General features: G+C 40.9%; 1 protein-coding gene across 4 annotated transcripts in view; it reads right to left on the reverse strand.

Moving 5' to 3' along the window:
• The window catches only part of rims4 (regulating synaptic membrane exocytosis 4), a 51,197-nt gene that overhangs the window by 16,349 nt on the left and 18,426 nt on the right, over positions 1 to 16,422 (reverse strand). Inside the window, exon 2 of one of the 4 annotated variants that reach the window (XM_030052121.1) lies at positions 3,613 to 3,757. In XM_030052121.1, coding sequence (XP_029907981.1) covers positions 3,613 to 3,757 — 145 coding nt within the window. The remainder of the gene's footprint in view (positions 1 to 3,612; positions 3,758 to 16,422) is intronic. The other 3 variants (XM_030052118.1, XM_030052120.1, XM_030052119.1) reach the window with 3 other exon arrangements.

The following is a 16,422-nucleotide window of genomic DNA, read 5'->3' on the forward strand; positions in this document are numbered from 1 at the left end:
CTCTTGGTCTTCCTTTCCTGGGTCGGTCCTCATGTGTGCCAGTTTCGTTGTAGCGCTTGATGGTTTTTGCGACTCCACTTGGGGACACATTTAAAGTTTTTGCAATTTTCCGGACTGACGGACCTTCATTTCTTAAAGTAATGATGGCCACTCGTTTTTCTTTAGTTAGCTGATTGGTTCTTGCCATAATATGAATTTTAACAGTTGTCCAATAGGGCTGTCGGCTGTGTAGTAACCTGACTTCTGCACAACACAACTGATGGTCCCAACCCCATTGATAAAGCAAGAAATTCCACTAATTAACCCTGATAAGGCACACCTGTGAAGTGAAAACCATTTCAGGTGACTACCTCTTGAAGCTCATCGAGAGAATGCCAAGAGTGTGCAAAGCAGTAATCAGAGCAAAGGGTGGCTATTTTGAAGAAACTAGAATATAAAACATGTTTTCAGTTATTTCACCTTTTTTTGTTAAGTACATAACTCCACATGTGTTCATTCATAGTTTTGATTCCTTCAGTTAGAATCTACAATGTAAATAGTCATGAAAATAAAGAAAACGCATTGAATGAGAAGGTGTGTCCAAACTTTTGGCATGTACTGTATATATATATATATATATATATATATATATATATATATATATATATGAAATTATGGACTGACATTTAATTACATAAAAACTACCATAAAATGACCCTACAATGCTCAAATGACCACAAAATTATATATATATATATATATATATATATATATATATATATATATATATATAAACACTGCAAGAAAATTGTAAGAAAGAAAGAAAAATAAATAAAGTAAGTAAATTTTGAGGGAAATTAAGAAAAGGGGGAAAAAGTTCATCCCCAGGTTTCAAAGGGTTAACATACACTTTGGTATCCTATATATTTTTGTCAGAGCAGGCGATAGTAAAGGTGAAGATGATGAAATAATTTCTCTCAGTTTCACACAACCTTGCCCTTATGCAGCCACTGCCCTTTAGTGTCTGTACGGAAGACAGCCTGTTCACCTGCAGCGCAATATCAGAGATACAGACAAAATATTAATGTGCATGTAAATCCACTGCCTGACGCACCACCGCACCCGACCCCAGTCCAGCCCCGGCCTGCCTATCTGTCGAATGTTGTTATGCAACAGCAGGAATCTATCTGGCAGCCGGTCCTGGCAGAGATCTGTGTATGCGTGCATGTCCAGCTGTAGTACTCCACTAGCACTGCTGATGTCATCGCTGCTTTTCCACTGGGCTTTGCAGCATGTTACCTCTGTGCCATCACCAAAACCTCGCCTGCCACGGTTCATTCATGGGTTGTGTTAGATACAGAACAGATATGCACAGATGGGTGGGAGTCAAAAGAAGAATAAACAGAAAGCCAGTAGGCACTTGGAGAGCGTAAACTTTTGACAGCACTGAGAAATCCTCCGTCTTGTTGTGGCACCCACCATTCCTATCACTGCATTTTGAAGTGAGATTGGTTTCTTAACCCTCTTGACATTACCTGAGGATTTGTAATCATGTCTCTAACTCAGTTTCATGTAGTTCTGATATCTGTATATCTATCTGTCTACCACATTTAATGGAAATCCGTTCATAAATTCCAGAGACATCCTGCTGACAGACAGACTGACAGGTGCAAAAACAGAGCACTTTTGGTGGAGGTAAAAAAAAAAAATAAAAATGCATGAGCAAATAGACAGGGGAAGTGCAAATACATGGAGAGTCCAAAGCTACACAGAAAAAATACCATGTAGACTCTGCAGCTCCTGGATCAAACTCTCCCTGTGAAAAGCAAACCTTTCCTCGGGGGCTCTTTTCTGGCAGAGGAGACCGTTTCACTGCACCCAGTTTCAAGTCATCAAAATACAACAGCGCTGCTGCTTTTAGGGAACCTAATGTGGACGACTTTATTACGGTGATGGAGTACTGGTGTGAAGAAAGTTTGAAGTCTCTGAATGTTAATTTTCACATCGTAGTGGAATGAATGGAAACCAATGGCTGGATAAAAGGGAGGGAAAATGATATCAGAGTTCTAAAATATGAGTGCTTGCTCTGGGAAAAGATTAGCAGAAATGTGAACTTTATATTAAGTTCAACATGCAAAATCACTGGTGTCCTTTAAAAAAATAACTAGTATATTTTTTATAGCCATTATTGCCAGTGAAAAATATAAACCCACAGATGTCAGTCTGTGTTCTGCTGCAGATTTGCCAGAGCTCCCATTGTTTATCAAAATCCATTAAAAGCAGCTCAGAGATATACTGCTGCATTGACTGATGTAGCACATCATTTTAAACATGTTTTTCTCCTAATGTGACATCATAAAGCCGCAATCACTGCAGCTGCAATCGAATCAAGAGTCGTTTCATTCTGTCAGAACAGAACGGCAGGAAATACAAAAACGATCTCTTCGCATACAATCCAGTTTCATTTTGCCTCTTCCCTGCCACCACAAGTATGTGTGTGCAGTAAAGGAAAAAGTGAAGCTCGTCTTCATTAGAGTTACTAATTAGCCACATGATAAAGTCATGTAAGAAAAAAATGAAATGCATATTCTACTGAGCATAATGTTTTATGTTAGTCAAGGCGACGGTATGTTTTTAAAGGTGCGCAATGTAAAATTGAGGGTCGATTGAATTGAGCAGCGTTTAGATTCAACTGACAAAAACATGGAATAAGCATTCACTTTGTTGAGTCCCGCCAACAATGACAATCATGTAGAGTCAACCATGAAATGTGTTTATTCCATGTTTTTTTTTTTTTTTTTTTTTTTTTGGTATGTGGAGTCAAAAGAGTTTGATGATGAGAACCACGTACACTTAACCATCAAATTTCACGCTTCATTGCATATTTTTTGTTAGCTGAGGCTGAAGGGTGCTCATGTAAGGCAACCCTTGTTAATTTTGCATCGTGCATCTTCGACAGATTCTGAAAACAGCACGATGTCGGGCAAACCTGCAGTGGAATTGAGAGAAGGAGCCTCTGACTGGGGTAGACACATTGGTGGATTTGGACAAATGCAACTTCAAAAGTGGTTTAAAAAATATCCCAGTAATGCCCAAAATTCTGCAGAAAACAGATTCACATGATAAAAACAAGCTGAGGGATTATCCCTTATCATATCAGAGTTGCTTAAAGTTTAGTCCACATGGTGGCAAAACATGCTCATTAGTTGCTGTGTTCCCCTGGGCTGTTCATCCAGAACCTGCTTTGTTCGCATTAGTTTATGTGCTAAAAGTGTTATTTTGGGAGCTGTGCTGCTATGGAGGTGAATGGAGAGACACAAATACAGTATTGTGGATGATCAGCCCAGGGGAGCACAGAGCAACTAATGAGGAGATTTCACCACCATGTGGATTCATTACACACAGGGAACCATACAGCGCAACACTCCAGCAAAGTTCAGCTTTAACAATGCTGTAACCTTTTCACATGACACATCATTTTCACCATGGACAAATTGCTATTGTCACATAATCCTGAGCCAGTTGAATGATGTAATCTTTTGGCTCCAGGTAAGTTGACTGGGTTACTTTTCACTGCAGTAGAGGATTAGAGGTATAAACATTTTTCAGGCGGCAGCAGGATGTGTTACTCACTTTCCCTCGGAGCCGTAGCTGTTCATGCTGTCCTCTATGGACTCGTGGCTGGCCTGGCGGACGGTCCGGCTGGGCATCTCTACAGCCAGGCCGGTCTCTGTGCTCCTCTGGATACCTCCCTTCAGCCTCTTCCCCTCTGTATCCACTGGGACAGAAAGAGAGAGGGGGCAAAGCTTAAATTTAGCTGCTGTTCATTCCAGGAAGGGATCTCTTGTCGGGCAGAAAACCTTTAAGCTTGCGCTTCGTTTGTTCATTTCACGGAACAGAGTCTGGTCATTTGGGTTAAAACCATTTGGAAAAGGGATGGCAGCAGCAGCTTCATTAGCTAACTCATCCAATCACAAATACAGTATTGTGGATGAATTGTGGATGGAGCGGGGCCTCATGGTTTCACAAATTAAAGCAAAATGAGGCTATGCCATGTGAAAATACCTCACCTGAGTAAGGAAAATGCTGGTATCATGTAGAGGTGTAGACAATTACCTACTTTCTATGCACTAATATTCATTTTTACTATGACAGTATATGCCTCCAAAGTCACATTGTCATTTGTCTCTGATTTGTTGGCGTTTTCAAGAGTTCCAAATCTGTCATCTATGGGAGAAATGAACGGGGCTTTCCTTATTCCGTCAAAATAACTAACATTTTGACATTTGTTTGTATAACAACAACAACAAAAAATCATTCTTTTTATTACCTAAACATTATCGGTGTATTTTTAAAAAAACAAATTGCTGAAGTTTTTTGCACACAAGCACAGTTGCAGTAACTCTCCTCTTTTGCTGTTGTCCTTGAACAAAGAGAGTAGATTGGTCAAAGAAATGGACATGGTGGCTAGCTAACCAGCTATTTTTTATTGCTCAAGCAGCCGGCTAGAATGACCCTGGTTGTACATTTATCAGGCTGAGCTCAAATAATAATTTGGGTTTGAAAGCAACGGCATCAATTCAGTGGATCCAGTCCCACTTACAAGAGACATGTCCAAGTTTTTAATGCCAGCTTAAAAAAGACACTGTGATAGGGACAGTTATGTGAAAACCCCATGGATTTTCCCCACGGAGAAAATTACTTGGATCTAGAATTGCAGAATTTGGCTACGCACTGGTGTGCAGAAACAGAAAAGTGAAAATAGACCCCATTAGAGTTGCTGATTGGCTACATGATGAAGTCATACTGAGTCAACCATCAAATGTGCTTATTCTATGTTTTATTGTCAGTGGAGTCTAAAGGGTTCAGTGATGAGACCCATGCAGACTCAGGTATCAAATTCCATACTTATGGCATGGTTTTTGTTTGCTGAAGTGTAAGGATCGTCACTTATGGTGGTTCTTAGGGTTAATTTTGCATGGCACGCCTTCAATAGATGCGTAAAACAGCAAGAGGTTGTTGCAGTCTGCAGTGGAATGGACAGTAGGAGCTTCTGACTGTGGCAGATAATTATTATAGACTGATTTTAGACAAATGCAAAAACAAAATATGGTTTAAAACATCCTAATAATGTCCAAAATACTGCAGCAAACAAATTCAGATAACAACTGTGTGATCATAATTAAACCCCACTGATTTTCCCCAGAGAGAAAATGTGTGATGTCTGACCACCTCCTGTACCTTGCCCTGCCTTGATATTAATACACTGTATTCACAACAATGCTGCTATTATATTTAGTGCCAAATTATTGTGCTGCTCTGACCTGGTTGGTGTCAGAAAAAGGATGGCTGGAGCGATAAATAATCACTTTACAAGGCCAAGGACAAAAGCACTCAATTCCTCCTCAGAGGAGAGACATACATCTTGTTGGAAAATAGACCACAAAATCAATGTACAGTACACTTTATGAGACTTATCTCTGTGGCAGGTAGGTGCATGCCTGGGAGTGTGTGTGTGTGTGTGTACTGAGAGGTGAACAGAGATTTGGTTTATAATGAAGTGCTCTACTAGGTCTGTGACCTTGTTTTAAGGACAGGACAGTGATTCTCCACAAATAGTTCAGACACACACAGCCTCGCTCTGAAACCGCATTTAAACCATGTGACATTTCATGCTTCCACCAAAAACAATACTAATCAGATTCTTTAGGCAGGGGGGGCGTAGTGTGTGTTTTTTTTCTGAATGAATGCGAGCAGAAATTCATAAAACAAGAGTATGAAAGCAAAGATCAATCATATAAAATGCTTATGGCAGCAGTTAAAGCCCCTCCCGTCGCCTCTCTGGAGCTGCTGATGTTCTTGTGTTCTTCTGTCTCATGCATCCACTGCATGAGACAGTTTCAATCACCTTAATGGAAAAAAGTGTTTCAGGAAGCCTGACGCACACATATACAGACACACACACACACACACACTCTGTCATGAAGTTAGGTCTGTGGTTATTTAGGAGCGACCTAGAACGGTGCTATTTCTATCAGTTCATGTGGGACGGGGCGGCAGCAGATTTGGGTTAGAGCTTCTTCCTCTGGTTTCATGTGATCAGTTATTCCCTGCACTAGTCAATGAACGCTGTCGCTGTCATACATCACCACCAGGACTCTCTGCTGTGAGTGCACCTCAGTATGGAGGTAAAGTCAACGAAAGACCTTAACAACTGTCATTAAAGAGATAGTTTGCCCATTTTGAAAAATGTGATATTACCCCCCCCACCCCCCCAAATGCAAACATCTCTCTTCAGATTCTGTGACAGTCACATTTCCTCAGTGTGTGATGTTCAGTGTATTCCTACAGTTATTTCATGACGAAATGTTGTAGATCACTTTCCTGGTGTGCTTTCTCTCCACATGCCTCCTCTATTCCTGCTTCAGTTTGTGATTTTCTACATTTCTCAGACTGGGGATTTGCTGTTTTTGACTCAAGGTGAGCGTGTGGGTGTAAAAATGTAGCAGACTACGGAACTAACTTGTGAACTTGTGAACTTCATCTTTGATGAAGGGCCGTTAAGTTCAAGATTTATCACTGAATGAAGTTATGTAGGCTACATAGGCACTAGTTAAAATGTGATCTTAGGTTGTTATATTTTGTAACATGTTAAATTATCCAAAATTGTGTCCATTCCATAGCAAATGTGACTGTCAAAACCAACACACAAACAAACAAGTCCGGTTCAGACCAGACTCCCCTCTGCTCTGTCCACTTCCTGCTGAAATCCGAATGCAGACACATCTAGCAGCAGTGTGTTACAGCCCCAGTGCGACAGTGAAATCACCAGGCCACAGTAAGGAGGTCAGGAGTCACACACTACTGAGCAACCTGCACACCCACATCAAAGTGTTATGTAAATAAATAATCCTAATTTCTAAATCCTAATCCTTGCCTGAGTATGCTGGTACACAGAGTCACACAGCGGCTCGGTGGCCTTGCTCACAGGCACTTTGGTGGTATTCCACACTAGGAAGGTGTGGTATGTATGTGTGTGTGTGTGTGTGTGCGTGTATGTGCATAAGTGAATGGTTGTTTTTTGTTGTTGTTGTTGTTTTTTGTATAGGTGCTTATTGATTTTGAATACAATAGAACAAAACACAAACATACACAGCAAATACAGAGAAATCTTAAAAGTGTTGGGCCTTGGTGGTAACACAAAAAAGAAGAAAAAATACATACGCCATTTTTACACACACAGAAATCAGTATTTATAAAAAAAAATAATAATAATAAAATAAATTTTAAAAAAAGAAGGTGCAATGAGAATGTGCATACCTTCCCTCACACTAGAACTTTGTCTGCAGGCTGAGAAGTGATAGAAAATAACATGAAAGTGGGAATTTATGCAACATTATTGTTGTAATTTTATTATTTCAGCATACCAGGTGTCATTAACATCCAGTTTCATTGTCCATGTATGATTTTGTACAAGCCTATCCATCTTTTTTTTTTTTTTTTTTTTTTTGTAATTATTATATTTAGGGATGAGAATGTGTGTGTTGCACTGTGTCACACATAATACAGATTCACTGATGGGTGGATTTATTTAGGGGAACATGTGTGATCAGTTAATAGTCATTATGATGAGCACTATTAACAGGCTGAGCTGTGCGTCATGGCTGTGTGTAATGACAGAGATGGCAGCTCTGGGCCGTGCTGTCCTTTTAGCTGCCATTTCTAAAAAGGTGAATGGTCAGCAACACGCATATTTATGGAAATGATCTAATTAGGGGCGTGTCAACCTACATTTATGGCTAATTGTGGGAGTAGGCATTAGGCTTGAGCAAGTGCAAAGTATTACACAAATACTGAGATTTATAAAACAGAGCCATGCATACACATGGCTTTATAAATGCATATGCATATTTCTGTCTTTGCACGTACACACAGTTTTAGTTATGACTCCACACAAGTTTTACGCATCTGGCCCCATGGTGCTGCTCAATTCAGATTCAGAGATTTCTCGGTTGAAAAACTAATCAAGCCAGTCAGCACCGTTGAAGGGCAGAACAAACATTGTTGACGTAATCAAGCTGCGCCAGAGACTGAGAGCCAAATAGCTTTACAAATTTATTTCACACAGAGGGCATGTTTTCTCAATATCGCCCAACATTGTAGTTTTTGCCTCGCTCTGCTCCACTCTTAAAAATCAGACAAAGCCAGTATGTTGGCATGGCTACGCATCAGTGTCCACTTAAAATGACGTTAGATCCAGGCGGATACATCTGTCTATAAAAAATACAGCCCCCTCTTTGAATTGAGTTAGAGTAGAGGTGATGTCAAACTGAAGATGAAAACAGAGTAACGAGTTGACAGTTCAGTCTTGGTATCAGACAAGAAACAACCCCATAAAGGTGGTCATTCTTTATGTGGATGCTTTACTGCTCTGCAGATGCAGCCTGTGGCAGGAGCTTCCTTTGTTTGAAGGGGTCACGTGCTAAAAATGTTGATACCCACTGCATTAGACCAATAACAATTCACTTTGGACAGATTTTATGAAAGATTTCCTCTATGTTTGACAAGGCATCTCTAATTTTCTCCACATGTCATCAACTTTAAGCTTGACAGTCAGATTAAGGCTGTAGTAAAATCAAGTTGTTTTTTTGTTTGTTTTTTTTTTCCAGTTGAGGCAGCTGGCCAAAATAAAGCCAATTCTTGAAAGAAAGCACTTTGAAAGAGTAATCCATGCCTTTATCACTACTCGGCTGGATTACTGCAGTGCACTTTATATGGGGGTTAGTGGGTCCTCTGTGGCTCGTCTGCAGCTAGTACAAAACGCTGCTGCACGTCTTTAACCTGGCACACGCAAGCATGAGCACATTTCACCCATTTAAGCCTCACTCCACTGGCTGCCTGTACACTTTAGGATTCATTTTTAAATTCTCTTATTTGCTTTTAAAACTCTAAATGGTCTTGCCCCACCTTACCTCTCTGAGCTGCTTCACCCTTATACCCCAACCCGTTCGCTCAGGTCAGCTCTTTGGTGGTGCCTAAAACCAGGCTCAAGCTCAGAGGGGATCGGGTTTTTGCTGTCGCAGCTCCAAATCTCTGGAGCAATTTGCCGTTGCACATTAGACAGGCTTTCTCACTGCGTAAGTTGTTGATTTTATTTGTTCGTATTTGTTCGTTTTTATCTTACTGTACAGCACTTTGGGCCTCTGTGGTTATTTTAAAGCTCTTTATAAATAAAGTTAGGTTGGATTGGTTTGGATTGAATTGTAGCAGCAGCTTTCTGGCTAGCAGTGAGGGATAGTGAATGCATGTTGGAAGCTTTGTGTGTCTTTCTGTGTGTGTGTGTGTGTGTGTGTGTGTGTGTGTGTGTGTGTGTGTGTTCTGTTGTGCTAAGTGTCGCCTCTGACGGTCTGTCTGTCAGCGTTTGTCGCCATGGCACCTGGGAACAGGACACTCTGTCACCAGCAGCACTGACACAGATATGGTTGCTATGGACGTGGATGCTGTTACTATGGAGACTGCAGCAGAACCCAAGCCTGTGGCGTGGAGGATGCTCTAAGAGGGATCATTATATTCTGTGTCAGTGTGTGTGTGTGTGTGTGTGTGTGTGTCACCCTTGTCACCTCTTGTCACCAGTGGTGTGCTGAGGCAGAGTAGTTACATAACCATTCTAACAGGTGGATAATGGCTGGAGACACATTTACCACTCTGCTTTGAGGCGACCCTTTCATCACACTGATGGGATATTATCTCATTTCACTTCAGTCCCATTCAACAAGCTTTATCAATGTGAGAGTAAAAAGCAACCCTGCCAGGCCACTGAGAAAACACTCACAGTCAAATTTAGAAAACACTCCTTATTTTACAATGTTTACAGCTTCACTCTTTGACTCCAGTGCTTTTCTTTCAACTGTGGTGCCATTCATGACGAGTCAGAATGTAATCCAAACCAACTGGGAACTTGCCCCAAATCACAAGAGTTTATGGGTGTAAGGAGACTGACTTCTAATAGCCAGCAGATAAATGCTTGGAAAGCCTGGTTTAGCAAAATGAAGTGAACTGTTGCCTGTAGTGATGCTCATATTCATTTATTTCTTCAATTGTTATGACTATCATGAACACTAGCGATGGGAAATTACAGAAAAGATTGCAAACCAGTTCATCATGCTTAGCTTAGGTTGTGGGTACAGGAAATACAGGAAGTCTTAAAGTTCCTAGGTCCTGAAGTTTGACTACAGAAAATCACTTGTTTTACAGGCTAAGGCTAATTATGTCCAAGCTTTCACAGTTAATATGTGAGCACGCACAGTGGTAAAAAGCAGTAGATTTCTAACTTAATAAGAGCATAAAGGAAAGAGAGAGCAGCTGTGTTCACACACACAGAACAGAAGTTATTAATAGAACTGTATGAAAAATAGATAGAAATTCTAACCACAAATGCTATACTGTAGCCATTAACAAGGCCATGAGGCAGCTTGCCAAATAAATAAATATATAAATGCAATGAAAGAATAAAATAAAATAAAATAAAATAAAATAAAAATTTCTGATATATTAAATGCAACATGCTTGTGACATTTTGCTTGAGGCCAATTATTAAGACACTTTAGTACGTGCTCAAAACAAAGGATGTCCCATTGTCAGAGGGACAGTAAAAACTGCACCTGGGACACAAAGTGTCTGGGACAATTCTGGGACAGCAGAGAAACTTATCATTACAAATGAGATTATTACTGGGACTGAGCCAAATACTCTGATGAAACAAGTATCCAGTATAGATAATGTACTTTTTACAAGTATCATCCAAGTAAAATGTGTGAATATTCATACTCATGATGAAGGAAAATCCTCATTGGGTATAGTCACTGGCTGTCCACAGCGTTCCTCACACACAGCTCCTTGTCTTTACAAAGCTGCTGCCGTGCCACACAACACAACATTACCATCGTCTGCCACTCTGTCCACAGGGATTAACAGCTCGCGACCTTCACTGCTTCTACACCACTTAGGTTTTCCTCCATCTGCTCGCTCCTAGAGTTCCTTGGAGACCTTGGCCCGAACTGGATGTGGTGCTTTTGACAAGATTATGGTCACAACGCTGAATGCATATTTCCATGTTGAACCGTCAGTTCATTAATTTGTTACCATCAGTTCCGCATCTTTATCCATGGCCCAGAGGTTAGAGACTATGATGCACAGAAGGCAGTCAAAAAGAGGTGGCAAATTCAGCATTCAGAAGAAGACGACCAGTGTTGAAAGACAGTGTGAGTGTGTGAGAGACAGAGACTGATGGGGTGGCAGCAGTAAGGAGATAATGGTGATACAACTAAGTATAAACTATGAGGTTGTCATGGTGCGTAATGTTCAGCTGAAAATATACAGAAAGATAATCTACTCCAAGTTGACTTCTGTCCTAAAGAGATACAAGTGAAAAGTTAAACCAGTTGCAGAGAAAGGTCTAAATGATGGCTGCTTTCCCTGTCCTTTCCTTTAGGGAGAGTTAACTGAGCCTGCAAGCTCTTTTCCAGCATCGCCCTGCTTCTAATTTGTACAGTTTGACACAGTCACACTCAGAGCTGGCCAGCACATCCACAGTCTGCTGCTGTCGGCCAGAAAGCAGTTGGAGTGTAAGTACGTTGCTCAAGGACAGTTGTTGACGGAGCCAAGAGAGTTCCTGCTCCCTCTCAAGGGGAAAGAAAATAAAATCACCATAATACAAGGCCATAGTAATAGTATCAAATATTAATGTCAAGGACGCTTGGTATACAAATATATAACCACACAAATGCAGAGAAAGGGCTGCAACTTAAACCAGGGCCATAAACCTAACTGCATGTGGCAGCAGGGAGATATCCCACTTAGAAGAACATGTGAGACCACCTACAGGGGGCGAAACAGAGCTCTAAAACTGGGCAAAACAGACCCAAATGAACAATAGTCAATGGAACTTTTCCAGAAAATAAACTCTCTAATTTATAATAATCTTTTTATTGCGTATTGGTGAAAATGACCAGAAATTGGTTAAGAAGGTACACATTTCTATGTGCTTAGATGAATGCAATTTGGAGCCATTTGGGGAAAAAATGCTTTGTTTTCCTCCCTCGGTTTAATTTCAGCTTATAATTATGTCTTTATTATAAATACTGGCCCGTGTAACAATAACTGTAGCAGTCTGGTTACCAGTAAATATTTGGAAATACATGTAATGATCATTTTATACCATTTGGCCCCAATGACCACCATATGTTCCTGTGTTTAGCAAGTGCTCCACACAGCCCCCACTGGCCAAAAGACTGTACTACACCCATTTTTTCTGTCTCACAGCAGCCAGTGGTTGTGGTTCAGCTTTGTCTCCACTGTATTTAGGCTTTGGTGGCATGATGGCTTCGGAAACCATTCTGTAATTATAAGGTTCACAGGTTCAATCCCCATATTGGTCAGTGTGTCCATTCCTGTCAAGGACTCCACCCCTGGCTGCTTATGACCTCGCCGCTCCAGGGTGAGGAAACTGGCAAGGAACCAGTTCCTAATTAACCTAAATCTCAAATGTACTCAAAACTTAGCTAATTCAACTGTATCTCTCCCAATTCACTTTCCTGTGACGGCACCATATTAGAATAATAATTGAAAAATATATAATAATAATATATCCCACTTCACTCTAAAATACTGTGGTTGTGGCAACTGTAGTTCAGCAGCCTGTGATGTGGAACACCCACTGTGATGTAGCACAAAAAGTGTCTGATGTGTTGCACAAACTTGTGATGTAGCAATCAGAGAGCCAGGCCTCATTAGTCTGTCTCCCAGCAGAGAGATATTAATGAAAGGAGAGCAGATATAAAAATAGCTGTTCCGCATTCAGTGAGTGAACTTATCAGACAGACAGACAGACTGACAGACAGGCGGAAGAGCAAAAAGACAGGGACAAGGCTGGCCATATCTCAAGCAGTGAAAGGCTTAAAAAATGCAGAGATTAAAACTTCTACAAAAATATACCATGGAGACACACAGAAGTGTGCTCAAATAATACATCCCATCAATCTGTATGTGTAATAATATAACAACCAGCTAGAGAATTAGAAATATGTACATTGTTGTGGTGTGGCTGGGGATCCACTCAGTGACAAGATAAAGTTCTTGATGTTCTTGTTTGAGGGTTCTTGATAACCCTCAAACACCTTTTTTTTAATTTGAAACACCATTGGGGATCCATTGGAGAACCAAAGAAATGGCTCTTTAAAGGTTCTTTGTGGAGTTGTGAATGGTTCTCTTAAGGCGCTGCTATATAGAACTATTTTCGATTCCATTTGACACCTTTACTTTTTGTTTAAGAGATGGGAATTACCTGCTACTTGCATGTACCTTTTCTCTTTTCTCTTCTTCCAAGAACCATTGCTGGGTTCTCAGAGAGCCGTTTTTATGGCTCTTTGAGGCACCTCCGGACCATTTAGAAAAATGTCTTTTCAAGGTACCATGGTGTGAAGCGTTCTTTGTGGAACTATAAATAGTCTTCTGAAGAACTATGTTTGGTTCCAGTTGGCAGCTTTATTTTTTTATGGATTTAGCCTAACAATATGAGTAGTCATTCCACAAAAATACCTCCATTCCTTGAGTAGCTTTCATAAGAACTGGTATCAGCATTGATAGTGAGCAGTACACTGTACCGGCTGTATAGTTATATAACCAACTAGGTTGAATTCCTTATATGTGCAATAGCCAATAAAAGTTACTTCTCAATGACATGAACTTTTGGGCAGAAGGATAGGGTTGTGGGAGGAGAATAGGATGTCAGCTTGAGGACAGAGGAGATAAAAGACAGAGCAGTGAAATGAAGTTGAATCTTCTAGGTTTAGAAAGACATCTGGTCTAAATTGTTAAGTGACAAAGCCACAGTCATGAGCACTCCCCCCTCCTTGCTCTCTCAGCTCTTTTTCTTAGGGGTTGAAACACAGTCATTTCATTTATAGTCATCTTTGAAAACCTTTCCATACAGAGGGCCTGCTTGCTCTGTGAACTAAGAATCAAACAGCAACCCTTCTGCCAGCCACTATTTGGTGGACGTTTTAATCTAAAGCACCATACAGTACCAAGCATGTATCTGCTTTTAGCACCAAGGAGGGGACATTGCAGCGGGAGCATCAAACCCCTAACCCTGTTAGTGATAATGCCACAGCCCAAACAGTTTACTATCGAGTTTCAAGGGGCCCCAACTCTCCCATTAGGGCCTGCTGAGTTTCAAACTGTTTGAAAAGTTTTAGAAGTCTCTACCTCAAACGTCTGCACCCCCATTTGATTCCCAGTCCATACTGAGAGTTACAGATTCTTCCACCCACTCTCTTGTATCTTCCCACTGCGTTTGTCACAAAAGATAATGAAGACAGTCAGGAAGGATGTGATACTTGTCCTTTGGGAGAAATTTAGATTTCTGAGAAGAAAGAGAGATTTAGTTTTAGCTTGGCCTAATTTCTCTTACTCAACCTTAGAGAGAAGAACCAAACACCAACATCTACTTAAAACATTATATGCTGACAGCCATCTCCAATAGGGGAGGTAAGGGGGGCACATACCCCAAAAATTCAACAGGAATCTTTTTGCCACCCCCAAAAATTATCCCAACCTCACTGTGGTGGGTACAAAAAACTGGCTGCTGATTGCTGGAATCTGATGACAGGAGCAGGAGCTCTTTTCATTCATATTCCAGGCAGCAATCTGCAGCCTCCACCCCTAAATCTGAGTATCATCAGCAGCTGAGTTTCAGAAGTTTGCCTGAGTTGACTGCAGTCGTCTTCAGGCCCAGACACACCAAACCGACATCAAAGAACTAGTGGCCTCAAAGGCGGCCTGTTGTGTCGCCTCACGTCGCCAAAAAGTTGCACTTGAACACACAATAAAGATTACACAAACAGTCAACTAGCATGTATGTTCTGTACCTGCGTGAGAGGAAATAACTCTCCATACCAGCAGGTGGCAGTAATCTGTATTTGGCATTCAACAAAAGAGACAGGAATGCAGATATACAAACTGTACACAAAGCAACGTTTGCTTACCATTTACAGACTACGCTCACTCACCCCAGACATTTTGTAAATTCCTCACCGAGAATATAAGAAGCTGCAAATGGGACTGGCGTTGTCAGCCCTTGGTCCTTTGGTTGTCGAAGAAGAAAGAAGCAGGGGTGAAATATAATTCAGTTTCTCTTGTGCTCTGATCTGCTAAGCGGAACAGCCAGTCAGAGTGATCATTGAACTCGATCATCATTCAATCAACAGGAAAGCGAGGGGGAGAGAAGGGAGATGATATGCAATAACACTAAAATCCACACTAAAATCAAATCCACGCCGTTGCAGTAACAAAATTTGGTACATGCTCTACCACCTTTGTCTTTTACTTAGGGCAAGAAAGTCCCTGTACCACCATGGATCAGGCATGTACTGATTTTCTACTTGTCTATTTAAGCAAATTTTAAGTTGTTTTGAGAACTATTACTAGATCACAAATATTTGGGATTTTTAACTGCATTTATTTCTTGCTGTAAAATTTGCTGGAGAAATATAAAAAAGTACACTTTTTGTATGAATGGATTAAGAACGCTCCCATGAGCTTATTTCCATTTACGATAAAACTCTTATAGTGTCTATGAGTGGATATAACCAACTCTTATAATTTATATTGTTTGTAAACACACCCTGGCACGTGTTGAAGGTGTGCTTTCAGTGCACTGATATATAATCCTCCCATGGAAATGAGCAATTAGATGCTAGACACAAGTTGCTTATGAGGGATAAAACAAAAAAGAAATGTTTTGATTACATAACACTGGAACAGCCGCCGCACTCTGTGCAAAGTGCTAAACAGCAGGAAAGGGTGCAGGGGACCCTAGTGATTAGGAAACACACATATTCTCCAGCACCTGCAGGACCCATTTCTCTCTAGCACCCCAAGTTTCCACATCTATGCCCACAAAAATCAAGGGAATTGAGCCAAAGGATCCGGCTCACTGAAAAGAGGAGGAGTTCGCACCACTAGATGGAGCCAAACTGGATTTGCGCTGTCCTGATGCAGCTGTGCGGCCAAGAGAGTAGAAGACTGGGAATCTCCCAAGTTTGAATGTGTGAGACTCTATGAATATGAAACAGCATACTGCTGAAAAAAGAGCAGGGAGGCTGAATAAAGATGAATAAAATAAAATGAATGTACTGCAATATCTATCCAGCAAGACTGCACTGTCACCATCAAGCCATTCATTACAAGCGGAGAGAATCTGCATGAGGAACTTGTCAGGATGAAAGAGAGAGAGAGAGGAAAGACGATCCTGAGCGACACTAAAATTTGAACAATGATTCTCCCATGCAGGTGCTAGAGGTGATGACGAGTGATGAATATGAAGTTAGATGTGCTAATATTTAAGACATCTTGGCATTACAAGTGACAGGCACAGCAGAACCG

The sequence above is a fragment of the Myripristis murdjan genome, chromosome 5, assembly GCF_902150065.1.
Source record: "Myripristis murdjan chromosome 5, fMyrMur1.1, whole genome shotgun sequence".
NCBI lineage: Eukaryota > Metazoa > Chordata > Actinopteri > Holocentriformes > Holocentridae > Myripristis > Myripristis murdjan.